The sequence below is a fragment of the Schistocerca serialis genome, chromosome 8, assembly GCF_023864345.2.
Source record: "Schistocerca serialis cubense isolate TAMUIC-IGC-003099 chromosome 8, iqSchSeri2.2, whole genome shotgun sequence".
Classification (NCBI taxonomy): Eukaryota; Metazoa; Arthropoda; class Insecta; order Orthoptera; family Acrididae; genus Schistocerca; species Schistocerca serialis.
In genome coordinates this window covers 50068425-50084673 of record NC_064645.1, presented here as the reverse complement: position 1 = coordinate 50084673, position 16249 = coordinate 50068425, and the positions used below count along the sequence as shown (strand labels likewise).

General features: G+C 41.1%; 1 protein-coding gene across 3 annotated transcripts in view; it reads right to left on the bottom strand.

Annotated features, from left to right (window-relative positions):
- Positions 1-16249, bottom strand: part of LOC126417174 (uncharacterized) — a 114294-nt gene that overhangs the window by 10407 nt on the left and 87638 nt on the right. For all 3 annotated transcript variants that reach the window (XM_050085075.1, XM_050085073.1, XM_050085072.1), the window contains one exon: positions 10871-11164. In XM_050085075.1, coding sequence (XP_049941032.1) covers positions 10871-11164 — 294 coding nt within the window. The remainder of the gene's footprint in view (positions 1-10870; positions 11165-16249) is intronic.

The window sequence follows — 16249 nt, the reverse complement described above, 5'->3', positions numbered from 1 at the left end:
ACTGCAAATCCCTACGACCAGCTTCCTGTGATTGCTTCTGCCACTGGCGGGTGTCAGCTTTGCCACTGGTAGGAACCTGGGAAGGGACTGACCCAAGGGATCCCTTCCTGGTGAGAGGAGCCGAAGAAGACTTATGCTTCTCTGGCTGTGTGGCTGCGAAGTGGGGACTGACGTCCCTGATGGGTGGCGGGGGCTTAGGTTGACGTCATATGCACTGGATGTAGTCCCTAATATTTTCTCTTAGCCTCAGTGTAGACTAGTTGGTCCAGGGTCTTGTATTCCACTATTTTTCTTTCTTTCTGGAGAATCCTGCTGTCTGCCGAGCAAGGCAAATGTTGTTCTCCATAACTGACATAGATGAGAGGTGGGGCACAGGGAGTATTGGAATGTGATGGATGTCCACAATCCCGACAGGTGGTAGTGGAAGTACAGCGGGAAGACATATGGCCGAACTTCCAGCACTTTAAGCACTGCATCGGGGGAGGAATATATGGCTTTACGTCACAGCTGTAGACCATCACCCTGATCTCGGGTAATGTGTCTCCCTTGTAGGCCAAGATCAAGGCACCAGTGGAACCTGATTATCGCTCGAACCCCGGTGGTTGTGCCAGATGAAATGGACACGTTGCCACTCTAAATTGGTGTGCAGCTCATTGTCAGACTGCAAACAAAGGTCCCTGGACCATATTTAAGCTCTTATGAGGCGCGATGGAAACAGAAACATCCCCCAGCCTGTCACAGGCGAGTAGTGCTCGTGACTGGGCAGGGGATGCTGTTTTGATCAAGACCGACCCTGACCGCATTTTGGACAAGCCCTCCACCTCCCCAAACTTGTTCTCTAAATGCCCCACAAAAAACTGACAAGAAAGATTCCCCATCAACTTTTGTACATACGAGAACCAGGCTGAATAACCTTCGCTGCCATCCTTACCTGGCAATCCTCCCACAGTGTGGTCAGGGGAGGGGGTGGGGGACAATTTGGGGTCATATTTCTTAGCATTAAAGTTAGACCTTGGCCGCTTAGAGACTGCTGGTGTCTGACCACCAGCAAAAGATGATGTACTATGCTTCATGGTGTGTCATCCACCCTGATGCCACATACTCCGACCAGGGGCCCTCCCCATGGGTGCCACCCAGCTGCAGCAAAGGCCACCTGGCAGGACTGCCATTGCTAGGAGTCCCAATGCTCCAGGGTGATGTGATGGGCATCTACTCCTTGGCATATGTGGGGAGTTAACAGTGCAGGCATCTGCAGAGCAATCCCTGTGTCGTCATGCATCTACAACCAACAGGGTACATAGCGGCCCCACCACAACAGACTGGCTACTGTGTTGGATATCAACAGCACAGAAAGTGATACTGCACAGAGGATGGAGGAAAATGCACCCAGGAGGGTGACCTCATCCAACAGCTGGAGAACTAGCAGAATTGCAGATCCACATTGACGAAGGATGCGAGAGGTCTCAGTGCATGACAGACACTATGCACATTGTAAGGCACCTTTCCCAATTGGCTTGCTCTTGGGGAAAATTTTGAAAAATGGAGGTCAAACCCTACAGGAGACCATCACATAAAGGCCGAAATGTGTGAGACTCCTTTTAGTTGCCTCTTACGACAAGCAGGAACACCTCAGGCCTATTCTAACCCCGGGCCAGCAGGGGGGAACGAGCATGTGAGAATTGTGGTAGGAAAGATGAATGGTTGCCTTCGGTGTATTGGGGGAGTTTTAGGAAAGTGTGGTTCGTGGTTCATCTGTAAAGGTGACCGCCTATAGGATGCTAGTGTGACCTATTCTTGACTACTACTTTAGTGTTTGGAATCTTTACCAGATCAGATTAAAGGAAGACATTATTGAAGAAATTCGCAGGCAGGGTCCTACATTTGTTATTGGTAGGTTCAAACAAAACACAAGTGTAACGGAGATGCTTTGGAACTCAAATGGGAAAGCCTGAAGGGATTCTTTTTGAGGAACACTATTGAGAAAATTAAGAGAACCGGGATTTGAAGCTGACTGCAGAATGATTCCGTTGCCTCCAACATACATTGCGTGAAAGGACCACAAACATAAGATACGAGAAATTAGAAATCCTATGAAGGCATATAGACAGCTACTTTTGCGTCATTCTATTTGCAAGTGGAACAAGAACGAAAATAACTAGTAGTGGTATGGCGCATGCGTAAGAGTATCGATGTATGTGTAGATGTAGAAAGGATGGTTTATTGGCACCAAAAGCCCAGGCACAACTCAAAAGTATTTAATATAATAGCTTTTATAAGTTTTAGGATGGCTTTTCTATCTCATAGGACCTCCAGCCCATGCGTGACATTTGTTTGGAGATAATGCCTATTAAGGTATTGTACTTCAACAAAGGGAGATGTAATTCACTTATCACTTCACTTCACTGAACTATCACAAGTTCTCAAATAACATGTATTAGTATGGACCTGAATGCATAGGAGGAGATGAATGTGTAACCGCTTCGGAACATTCTTACTGATTTACACCTTTACTGATGAGAAGTCATGATTGTGACCTGACACCTCTTAGATCAAACTTGGCTGTCCAACGTATTCAAAATAAAGCATAAGATTTTCGAATGTATTGTGAGCAAGATATTGCTGTCAAGATATTATAGAGGAGAACATAAAGGGTGGGTATGGGGAATTAGGTCACTTCTCCACCTTTTCTGAGGTGTTTCCGCTCAAGCAATGTGTGCCACTTTTCCAATGCCACTTCACATTCAACAGCTGACTGTGAGAATGCATAAACACTGCCAGCAGATAACTGACCTGTTTTCTACAGTTTGCACACAACAGGTGATATGTGTGTAGGTAAGCTGCAACTAAGCCAAATTTTCAAGTGGTAGTTTACGTTGATTGCATCAGACTGCCAAATCTGACTGTGTAAGATTGGCAGTGCTCCTAAGAATCCCTCTTTTGATAGTAATTCACTTGCAATGAGCACTGCTACAATCTCAGCACTGTGTCTCTTATATACTGTGCGGCAAAAAAGTCAAATGAATTACTTCTGATGTAAGCTTTACATTAAGCAAACAATCGAACACAGTATCACAGGATAACAATGCACACTTAATTTATTGTGTTTTGGAGTTTCAATTACATCAAATATGAGTGAATCAGGAAAAGAAAACAACTCCACCATGACATCACTGTTGACTGTAATAACCTCCTTTGTCAGGAATGGGTACAATGTAAACAAGGCACTAATAATACGTCACTGTATTCTTCAGAAAGAAAGAGGATAGTGAATTTTTAACAAAGTCATTTGGTCCTCACTAAATGAACCGCTCCCTGAAACATTTCTAATATCCTCTCATGATCAGATTAATTTTTGCTCTGAATCTAACAAATGTGGTGCTGACGAATACAACACAAGTACAAGGGCTATCCTGGAAGCAGATTACGTTTTTGCATGCAATAACAATGGATGGGGCTAGCATGGGGTGGGGAGTACACTGTTGTACGAGCATTTGGCCATTTAGTTGGCATCCGGCTGTGATAGTGTGAGGTTCATGCCTTTCAAAGTATTTCACAACAGAATTTTTAAATGTATGCCACAACAGAAATTCCTATGAGTTGTGAAGTGTGATCAGTAGTAAGATTTTTGTTGGCAGAAAATCATAAACCAGTTGATATTTATGAGTAACTGTATGAAGTATAAAGAGAGAATTTAATCACTGAAGGTGAAGTGTGTCAATGGCACACCAGGTTTAAAAGTGGCCGAACTAATGTTCACAATGAAGAGTGAGGTGGATGGCCGAGTATTCTGACTGATGAAACAGTCAAAAATCAATGAGAAGATTCAAGAAGACTGCCGTTTCACTATGACAGAGCTCTTGTTTAGTTTTCCACAAATTTCCTGCACCAAACCATTGCAAAATAAGCACAAAGGAAAGTAGAGTTCAGAAATTTTGTTTTTGCATAACAACACTTGACCACACACGGACAATCGCATTCGAGAAGTGTGAGGTGTTTCCTCATCCACTGTACAGTCCGGACTTTGCTCCCAGTGAGTACCATCTGTTTCCAACAATGAGGACCCAGTTTGTTAACACAGCACTTTGATGATGACACTGATCTGCAGAAATGTGTGACCATCTAGTTGAGGTCTTAGGTGGCAGAATTTTATTTCACTGGAATTTCAAAGCTTGTTCACCGCTTTGATAAGTACCTAAAACCTTAATTTGTGTGGAGACAATGCTGAAAAGTAGAACTTGTGTGTCGCTTTCAAAAACAATAAGACTTCATTTTTACAGATTTTTTTTTTAATACTACAATGTAATCTGTTTTTGTTTTTTGGGCAGCCCTCGTACATCAGCCATCTCAGAGAGAAACTAGAATGTCAAATCCTAATCTACAACTTACTGTTGGGCATATCACACTGTTACAGTAAGAGGTAGTGTACAGGGGTGTATGGAACTATATAGACACTGATGTACCTTTCAGTACTGCATCCCGGACAGGCAGTCTCACTTTGCCAGTCATATTTACCTCTAGTGCAGTTATCAGGAGGCTGTGTTTCAGCATGTGAAATCTGCCTTGGTAAGTTTTTGACACAACCACACTTGGGGAACTTGAAACAATACCTATAAAGAGAAACTAATTGTGGCGGAAGTTATCTATATTGTGGAGGCCCAGTGTCCTCAAAATAAGTGGTTGTACATTAGTAATTACATCAAAGATGGTGCTCATCAGAATTCACAGACACTGTGTAAACGTCCGTGCACTGATACTAGTGGCACAAAGGCCATACAAAAAGACTTCACTCAGTTAAGAATTTATGTTTCATAAATGCCACAACACAGCTAATTTATATTGGGGAGATGCAAATAATACTTTCTGCCACATGGGACTTATCACAACTTGCCACTGCAGTTTGGAAACCTAGAAATAACTAGATATTCCCCAAGCCAGCAAATTCCACAAACTGCAAATTGTGACCAAAGGGTCATCAGAAATAACAATAGCACAACACTTGAGTGGTTAACAGCTTGTCAGTAGGCCCCGTCCAACCTACATTCACACTCAGGAGTGCACACACCATAAGCTTTGTTCATCCACTACTTGCATCTAAGCAGTCTCTTCCAAACACAGTCTTAAAGTTCGCTGCCTGTGCAACTTTCCTTGGACAACATTACTAGCACAGTATGTTTATTAGCAAAACTTATCTGGCAATCCTGATAGAGCAACAATGCTAAGTTTCGTCTCTCTAACAACGATAAATCACCCCCCCCCCCCCCCCTTGCTCCTCACTCTTGAGTTTGCCAAACATTAACTTTGCTTGTAATTAATATCATTCTCTATGGTTTTCTAACATGGAGACAACTCTAAACTTCACTTTAATAAATACTGTGAATTCTTTACTGTCCACCACAGTAAAATGTAAGGTGGACCACTTTTTCCCTTGAGTTAGGTCCACTGATGGACTTGTTCACAGATAGCAAAGTGAAGTGAGGTACACTTCCATCAACTACCTCTTAACTGCAACTTCGGCTTCTTTTTCAGGATCTCTGCACCTGCTCCTTCCCTTTCCAGACCCCACTTGCTTTGCCCTTCATGCTAACTGGCATTATTTGGGACTGCCACCCAGCCTGCCCCCAGATGCACTATTTGGCCTCCTTGCACTCCAGCCACTCCTGACTAATTTCTGTTAGACTCGCTGAATTAAAACTCGAATACCTCCGATATAGATACTCCCATCATTATGTGGTTTCCAGCGTTCTGAGTGTAATAAATAACTGTACCAACTAACAAGTTTCCAACTAATAACTTTTCTTAATTATTATGGTTAACTGTTTAATTTGCTGATTATCAACTTGAGTGTGACGCATGCGGTGTTACGACAGCACACTTCCACATCTCACCTTCCACTCACAGAAATTGATTGACACAGCCAACATACAGCCCATACATCTAAATGCATCTGAAAACCACTGAGTGAATACAAATTATGGGCTGGAGTATTTGCTTTTGAGCATTGCTTTCTACTGTGTTCCTTGTGGCTCTAGGCACCTACAGTGGTATATGACGGTCCTAGTTTGCGTTCACAGCATAGGTATTTCAGATGTAAGTGCTCTCTGCATTAGTGTCAGCTCACCACTATTTCAGCAATATTGACAGGAAAAAAGAAGAAAGTACTTCTAAAATGTTGACATAAATGTGAATACATTCATTTATATCATCATCTACATCTAAATGTATACTCCACAGGTCACCAATACGGTGCATTGTGGAAGGTACTCTGTACTACTGTTAGTCATTCCTTTTCCTGTTCCACTCACAAATGGAGAAAGGGAAAAATGACTATTTATATGCATTAGTATCAGCCCTCATTTCTCTATCTTATCTTCCCAACCTTACACAAAACATACCTCAGTACCTGTAGGATTGTTCTGCAGTCCATCACAAATGCTGAGTCTCTAAACTCTCACACTCACTTTCCCAGTGCAACAACATTAATAACCAAAATTGTTCATTTTTAACAGCCTAACCCACAGAACTGACCTGGCACTTAATGTTAAGAGAAACAGAGCTAATTTTACATCAGAATGGCTCAACAAGGATTTGATCTCACAAGGGGAAGGCCTCAGACACAGCCAACCGATTCGGCTCAAATTTGGCAGGTCGCTTGTGTACAACCTAAAACGAAGGACTCTAAGGTATTTTGGGTCAACACCTCTGTGTTTTTGAGAAAATCACCCCTAAAGGTTATTATGAGCAATCAACTCAAAATTGGAGGAATTGATAGTTTGTAAATAGAGCATTTTTCATCATCAGGTATGGAGTCCTCAAACGCAAACTTTTCCAGAAATCGAGGAAAGAAACTTTTACATTTGTCGCTTCTGAACTCACATGGTAAAAACCTTTCGCCAACAGCGCCAATAGCGCAACAGCTAAGGTAACTGGCTGGGAATCGGAAAACCCGGGTCCGAATCTCGAAGAAACCTAGCGGATGTTCATATTTTCGTTTGTGTTTTTCCATATCTCAATTGATAGGGATAGGAGGGTTAATAAGATAAGTAAATCAATAAGGTTTTCAGAAATTACTGCAACCAGTCGCCTTTTATGTAGATGTATTTTATTTAACCATGACCGGTTTCGAGCTGCCTAGCAACTCATCATCAGATGGTATATACATTTAGTGCTTTTTTGTACCCATTGTGTGGGTGGTTGAGTATCTGTGGAGATAAATCTTTCTGCAGATATATATATACCTGCAGAAAGATTTATCTCCACAGATACTCAACCACCCACACAATGGGTACAAAAAAGCACTAAATGTATATACCATCTGATGATGAGTTGCTAGGCAGCTCGAAACCGGTCATGGTTAAATAAAATACATCTACATAAAAGGCGACTGGTTGCAGTAATTTCTGAAAACCTTTTCACACCACAGTCGCAGTGTTCCACATCCACATCCACAATGGATAAAAGTCAAATCAATAAGGAACGATAATAATAAGGTAGGCAAACTAGTTTCCCAAATGCCGTGAGTTAGTAAAGTATTAAACTTTTAAGCCTTGCCACATGAAAACAGCTCCGAGTAAGAGTGCTGCGAATTCCTCAAGAGGGATCACAGATAGCCAACCGGGCGACACTTGTTTACAGCGAGGCACAGGACAGAATTCACGCGGGGAGAGTTACGTTGTCCCGGTTGCCTCTTCGTCATATCATAGTTGTGAACCTGGAAGAGGGAAGGTGTCCAGCATGAGCCTTATAGGAGTTAATCGGAAAGAGTTGTTTTCCATCATTAGGCTGTAGCGAACCTCACGGATACATGTAGTGATTTTTCCATCGTTAATGCGCCTTTTGAAATACGTTTTGCGAATGAATACAGTGTTCTTCCGTAAGTAACATACGACGATTACTGTATGTAGTTTGTAGTAATTAGATCGTCTGTTTACGCCGTTGTAACTAGTTATTGTTTGTTGTGTCATATCTTTCAGGTGCATAATCTGAATAATGGAGGATGTACACCCTTCGACTAGTGCTGTAACATGTAATTGGAAGCCTGTCACAGACGATGGCAAGCGGGACGTTACCGATGCCATGTTTTGGTTTGTAAAAGTGTTGCAAGAGAGATGTATTATCAATGCACTACCGGAAGCAGGCAGTTCTGTTTCTCGGCGTTCCAGATTGTAGGAGCGGCTATCGTCGAGCGATTTTTGGAGCTGACGAACGAAATGACTTTTGTTGATACTGAAGTACTGTACCATGAAGATTAAGCAGAAGGTGATTGAGTGGAAGATATCCCGACTAACGAATCGCAAAATGTTGATAACACTTTGGAAATCTCCACGTCACTGGGAATAAGTGCTTCATCTGTTCCCACTGAGTATTACGAACCGGTTACTAAACGACTGAACTACGGCGCTATACCCCTTGAAGTAAAAGTAAAGGTGGTAGCGCTAGCCAGGAATCTTCCAAATTGGAACTTACAAACACTGCAAAAGAATGGAGCAACAACAGCCCTGAAAAGGAAGGACGACTTGAAATTGTGGGAAACTGATATCGTTAAAGGAGGGACAAGATACGACAAATACCAGGCAATAAATAAGTGGAGATACGACCAATTTGTCGAATCTCGTTGTCGTAACGAGTATGTAAGAATGAGAATGTTTCAGGAGTGGGCTGCAGGTGCAGCGCTTCAATATATGGCCAACAAGGATTTTACATTTGCTGCATCATTATCTTCGGCAAGAAATTTCAAATCAGAGTATAAGATTTGTCATCGGCATGTCACTAAATATGTCTCTCATAAGGAGGTACAAAATATAGCAGATTTTCAGCACGCAAATGGCGTCACTTATGACTGGTTTTAATCGTGATTACGTGATCAACACTGATCAAATAGGATGCGAGTATCGAGTGAACATTCGACGCACGTTGTCGCATAAGGGAGAAAAACGAACCCTTGTCACAGTTGGTAGTAAAAACAAACTAACACATTCGTACACGGCGAAATATGCCATCACAGCCTCTGGAAAAGTGTTGTCTAAGGTTTTCCTGTGTTTACAAGAAACGAATGTTACATTTGGTCCTCGGGTTATAGAAGAGGTCAATCGTTTATCCGACTCGTTGAAAAATGTTTACATTACCTGCTGATGAAAGCGATTTACAGAAGATATTTTGAGAATGTTTTAAAACCATACATTTCTGATAACAAGTTTTGTCTAATATTGGATTCCTGGAATGGACAAATTAATACTACAATATATGACACAATGTTTATAGATGGCGAGCGTCAGCCAACGTGCACAGTAAAAGTAATACCGCCAAACTGCACACCTGTGTGCTAGCCGAGTGATGTTTATTTCTACTGCAAGGTTAAAAACTATTTCCAGGCTTCAGAATTACAGTGTGCTTTTGGAAACCCAGCAGGAATTGCACAAATGCACGGATGCAATAACTATTCACAGAATAATTCATAACCAACTTTCAGCACAGATTTTTCAAGGTAATGATGTCGTATGCGTGGTATGCATCAAAATTAATTCCCAAAAAAGACATATTTTTAAATATAAACCAAGTTTGTTTTCTGCAGACTCTTTGGAAGGAACAGTGTAGCCGTTGAAAGATTGCATTCATTTGGATGTTCTTGGTGCCGTGAGTATATTTGTTTCAAATGTTTATATGACAAGTACCATCCATTTAGTTGTTCGAAGAAAAGTGAGGACACGTAACAGTGACTGGAAGATCCGTTGTAAAGTGACATGGAGTAACATTTTAGTTGTTGACTATCCCAAGAGGTTACAGAAATTTATTTTCCTACCTTATTATTATCATTATCATTATTCTTTATTGATTTACTTACCTTATTAAACCTCCTATTCCTATCAATTGAGATATGGAAAAATACAAATGAAAAGAAGAATATCCACTAGGTTTCTTCGAGACTCGAACCTGGGTTCTCCGATTCCCAGCCAGTTACCTTGGCCGTTGCGCTATCGGTGCTGTCAGCGAAAAAGCTTTCATCATGTAGGTACAGAAGTGGCAGTAGTAAAAGTTTCTTACCTCGATTTCTGGGAAAGTATGTGTTTTCAGACCCCTTACTTAATGAGAAAAATGCTCTATTTATAATTATCTATCGATACCGCGAATTTTGAGTCGATTGCTCGTCATAACCTTTAGGGGTAATTTTCTCAAAAACGCGGGAGTGTTGACGCAAACTATCTTAGATTCCTTCATTTTAGGCTGTACACAAGCGACCTGCCAAATTTGAGCTGAATCGGTTGGCTGTGTCTGAGACCTTCCCCTTGTCAGTCCTGCTGATGTGAGTCTAGTGTTCTAAGCAAGATCAAGCTGAAGAAGTGCAATAGTGGACCGACAAACAGAGAGCAAGATACTTTACATTGCTCCATAGTTAGTTTTGAAGGGTAAACTCAAAGTGATTAAGAATATTAACAAATGAAGCTGGTCCTGGGATTTTTTCTGTCACTTATCACTTCTCCCATCTCTGGCTATAATTTCTACACAAGAAAAAGGCCAAATTGCATAATAATTTGGAGTGTACCTAAACTGTACATCCTCATACAAATTGCTTGGAAAGTCAAGTCAAAGACTACACCAAGGCGAGGGTGTTCCACCTGGAATTATACTGTGCCTAGCAGATACCAACCTTTGCAATAAGGGTAGTTATTTTTAATGGTTCTTAAAAATGAGAAATTATTTCTTCGTGAAGTGTGTACTTTGACCTGGCAAGTGTAGAATGCACGACTTGCTATACAACAACAACAGATTTTCGATATGATGAAGCATTTGTGCCATTCCGCACAAAAATACTCACCCTTTAGCCCCTTCCCTTAATTTGAGAAAAATCAATTGGCTCTAAATGGTAGGCACATACCTCCATGGCATCTTCATCAGTAACGTCATCACCAGCGTAAATTATACGGATTCGTTCACTCCAGTCAACTCCAAAGGCAGTTCGCAGAATATAAAGAGATGCTCGTCCTTTGTTCCACTGTACCGGAGGCTTTGCTTCGATTGCGCAATGGGCAGATCCAGCTTTGAATCCTGCCTGCTCAATCAGAGTCTGAGCTTGTGCAACCATTTCAGACCGCAAGTGCATAGGTGTCTCGCGATAGTGGAATGTTAACAGAGCCCCTTTATTTTCCACCCATGCTCCTTCTCTGCACACCTGTGAAGTAAAAAGGCACATACTCATACAAACTTTTTACCAAAACAAACCCTTGTGTTATAAAGTTACTCAAAATAAAATTGCAAGCAGTTCTAAATAATAAATGGACTTAATTTAATTAACTCAAGTAATGAATAATCAAAATGAGTTACTTGTTCTCTAGAAGAAAAGATAGATGTGTGACAGGGAAACGCATTTTAAATGAAGGCACAAGATGGCTGTCAATTTATCTGACAATTTGTAAAAATGGAGTATGATGAAATAAAAGTATAATAATAAGTATAACTATACAAGTGGGAAAAGGAAGGTATCCAGAGGCAAAAATGGATTTCCAAAAACTGAGGTATACGTAATAGGAAGCACAATGATGTTGAGACACAACTGAACATGCAAAACACAAATCTTGTGTTTTATCACTGGAACATTCATTTTCTTCCTCGAGCTCAATGATATGAATTGTTAAGCAACTAGATGTAAAGACATGCCTACAGTTTATTGGCTGTAGTAAACAGAGTAATTTTTAAAAGAAAGTAAAAAAAGTAAAAACAGAAAGTAAATTAGAAAAAGTGAATAATATTTAATTATTAAAATATATTTATATTACAAGGTGTAAAACTTTGCTTCTGCCATTTGCCGATAGGTGGCGACAACGGTAAGTAGCAGTCGAAAGAAACAGATCGCAGACTTCAGACAGTTAGCTTGGACATCGGTCAATGTAACCTCATTCAAACATTAGTCGATTGTGTCTGCATCATAAAGTTGTTCTTGATTGAAAAAATCAGTACAAGCCTAATTCTCGTCATTTGCAGGAGGTGTTACTGTTTTGTTTCAATATGAAGAAAACAGTGGCTGAATGTCATCGAGTGCTCTCAAGTACGTATGGTAAGGACGCTATTAGTGAAAGAACGTGTTGTGAGTGGTTTCAACGCTTCAAGAATGGTGATTTTAATGTCATAGAACAGCACAGTGGTGGAAGAGAAAATGTTTTCAAAGATGCAGAATTGGCACGATTAGTGGGAGTGACACAGCAAGCCATTTCAAAATGTCTCAAGGTTATGGGCATGATTCAGAAAGAAGGAACATGGGTCCCATGTGAACCGAAACCAAGAGATGTTGAATGGCATTTGTGTGTTTGTGAACAGTTGCTTCAGAGGTAAAAACAGAAGGGATTTCTGCATCGCATTGTGACTGGGGACGAAAAATGGGTTCATTATGATAACCCTAAATGCAAAAAATCATGGGGATGGGGATATCCCGGCCATGCTTCCACATCGATGGCCAAACCGAATATTCACGGCTCCAAGATCATGCTCTGCATTTTGTGGGACCAGTTTGGCATCGTGTACTATGAGGTGTTAAAACCAAGTGAAACAATCACAGGTGCTCGTTATCAAACGCAATTAATGCATTTGAGCAGAGCATCGAAAGACAAACGGCCGCAATACAGCGAGAGGCCCCATAAAGTGATTTTGCAGCACAACAGTGCTTGACCCCATGTTGCAAAAAGAGGTCAAAATGTACTTGGAAACGTTAAAATGGGAAGTCCTACCCCACCCGCTGTACTCTCCAGACTTTGCTCCCTCTGACTATCACCTGTTTAGGTCAACGGCGCATGGCCTGGCTTACTAACAATTCCAATCTCATGAAGAAGTCACAAATTGGATCAATTCTTGGATCACTTCAAAAGGTGAAAATTCGACGCAGGATTCGTACACTGCCTGAAAGATGGGAGAAAGTAGTGGCCAACGATAGAAAATACTTTGAATTATACTTGTGTTTCATTAAAGCTTCAAATGTTGGGGAAAAAACAGCAGAAGCAAAGTTGTTCACCTTGTATTACAATTATTAAAATAATTCCTATATGTTTATCCTTACCTTTGTTGTAAATTAATCCTTTATGTATTTAACATTAACTAACACTATCTGTACACGAGCTACTCATCCCAACAAGCCACCTTCCTAGATGTTGACCACCAGCAGCAATACCTCCACTTCAACAGCTACCACCCGTTTCATACCAAGAAGTCCCTTCCGTCCAGCCTAGCTACCCGTGGTCGTCGCATCTGCAGTGATGAACAGCCCCTCTCTAAATATACCGAGGGTCTCAGTGAAGCTTTCACTGACCGTAACTATCCTCCCATCCCTGTACAAAAACAGATCTCCCATGCCTTATCTTTCCAGTCTCCCACCACCTCCCAAAGTCCCACAGTCCGGCCACAGAGGAGCATTCCCCTCATAACTCAGTACCATCTGGGACTGGAGCAACTGAATTACATTGTCTGCTGGGGTTTCGATTACCTCTCATCGTGCCCTGAAATGAGAAATGTCCTACCCACTATCTTTCCCACCCCTCCTACCGAGGTATTCCGCCATCCACCGAACCTACACAATATACTCGTCCACCCTTACACAACCCCTGCTCCCAATCCCTTACCTCATGGCACATACCCCTGTAATAGACCTAGATGCAAGACCTGTCCCATACATTCTCCTACCACCACTTACTCCAGTACAGTCACTAACATCACCTGTCCCATCAAAGGCAGGGCTACCTGTGAAACCAGTCATCCGATTTACAAGCTAAGCTGCAACACTGTGCTGCATTCTATGTAGGTATGTACACCAACAAGCTGTCTGTCCGCATGAATGGCCACCAACAAACTGTGGCCAAAAAACAAGTGGACCATCCTGTTGCTGAACACGCTGCCAAACATAATACCCCTCATCTCAATGACTGCTGCACAGCCTGTGCCATATGGATCCATCCCACCAACACCAGCTTTTCTGAATTCACAGGTGGGAACTTTCCCTGCAATACATCCTATGTTCCCGTAACCCTCCAGGCCTCAACCTTCGTTAGTCACTGTCCTCACCTATCCAGCTCCCTCCCTGTTCCCATTCCAGCACTACACAGCCATCATTTCACTGCTACACCCAGTCTTTTAATTTCTTTTATTTTTATTTCTCTCCTTTCCGCTACTAACCCCCTCCCCCTTCACACCTTCTCTCCTACCCCCCGTCTAAACTGCAACACTTCACTGTCCGCCACACCAACCATACTATTTCTCTGCCTCCCCGCCCCAGCCTCCTCCTTAACCCCACCCAATCGCCACTCCCATCATGCACTGATGCTGCTGCTCACAGTGTAGTTTCAGCTCTCTGAGACTGCAGACATGTGTGCAATTTACACTTGCGTGAGTGTGTGTGTGTGTGTGTGCGCATGTGTGTACGTGTGTCTACTGCTGACAAAGGCCTTAATGGCCGAAAGCTATGAGTGTGTGAATCTTTTTATTGTGCCTATCGCGACTCAGCATCTCCACTATATGGTGAGTAGCAACTTCCCTTCTCTCATATTGTCACATTCCATCCTGGATTTTCCATTGTTTGATAGAAACTTTATGGGATACTTTTAAGGGTTATAGTGATGATGACGACAGAGTACAAAGTGTCAACAAGATTATTTGTGAAGAACTGCATTCCAACTACGAACGTAGAACCAACCAGCAGGCTTACAGTGAGATCAGTTACGGGAAAAGCAAACAGTGTGTAAATGAGGGACATGACATCAAGCAATCATCTGATGTAGCTCTAAGCAAAATTCAGACAAGTAAGAGAAATTGTGCAGAAAAAAAAGGTATAAACAACTTGGACTTTAGAGAGACTGAGGGTGATTTGCTGCATGAAGATGAGGAAAGCAGGAAGAAAAAAGTTTTAGGTTGCCAGTATATACGTATAAAAGTTGCAAATTATGAGGGAGTTTGCCTCTTAGACACAGGTAGTCCTGTCTGTGCCATTTCTGAAAAATTTAGAGACCAGATAAGACACAGTGCTAACTTTAAGAATATCCTGTTATTGGAATCAAAATTAAGGGAGGAACTGGTAGGCGCAGCAAAGTTGTAAACAGGCAAGCCTTAATATCTTTCACAAAAAATGATGTACAGTATAACCAAGGATATTTTGTAGTACCTGACCTCAATGAAAATATTTTGTTCAGAATGAGCTGGATACAAGGAATAAGTGTGGATTTTGACTGGAATAACAAAAAGTTAATGCTTACCATCCCAAAGACAGATGTAACACATGTGACTGAACTAATCATCCAAAATTGTGTAGAGAACAATTTTGTAAATTAGAAGAGTGGTTTGTGCAAATGAAAAGATTGATGTTAACGAGGAAGACAATGAAGAAGAAAGAAGTGAAGACAAGTATGCTGAATTAGTGGCCACCAAACTAAAAGAAGCTGGAAGTCTAAATAAAGAACAGACAGATCAATTAGGTAGTTTGCTGTGGGAATACAAAGATGTGTTTAGTGAGAAACCTGGGAAAGTGAAAAACTATGAATGTAGATTTAATCTAAAACCTCACAAACCAAATTTTGTCAAACCGTACGGAGTACGTGTTAAACACCAAGAAAAAATGAGATGATGAAAATGCCCTCATGAGGACACACCTTTGTGTCAAGTGTGTGGCGAGCACTAGGTCTCCGAGCTATGTACCATTCTATTTTCTTCTTTTCGTTTTCGGATGCTACATCTTTTACTCATCTATAAACCTGTAGTTAAGTTATCTGCTACTGAAAATACTATCCATTCTCTGTAGTATAAGTTTTCTGTATATAATATGACTATTGAGTGACATTATTTGAGGAATAATTTGAAAATGTAAACTGTGTACTAAATTTGACTTTCCTATAATAGTGATTGACCAATTATTGTAGTTTATCCTGTAGAGCATGTATTTGATTTGTGGGTGGTTCTTTGAGAATTACTATGAATTTGCTAATGAGATGAACAAATGGACAATGGTAGATGTACATGTGTTACTAAATGGACAAATTGCTCTGTGACAAAAGACATTTTGTAAAAAGTTTGTTATTACAAGATGGTGTGACAATCAACAGTCTGTGAATTTGTTTGATATGATAAAGAGTTAAATGAGATCTGGTGAGTTCAAATATACTGTATAGTGGAATATACTGAAATATTAATCAAAATGAATGGATACATATATAATTTAGTTTTGTTCTTTGACTTTAATCTGTATATAGCTAAATCTTTACACTTTTTGAGATGCTTAATTTTGTTT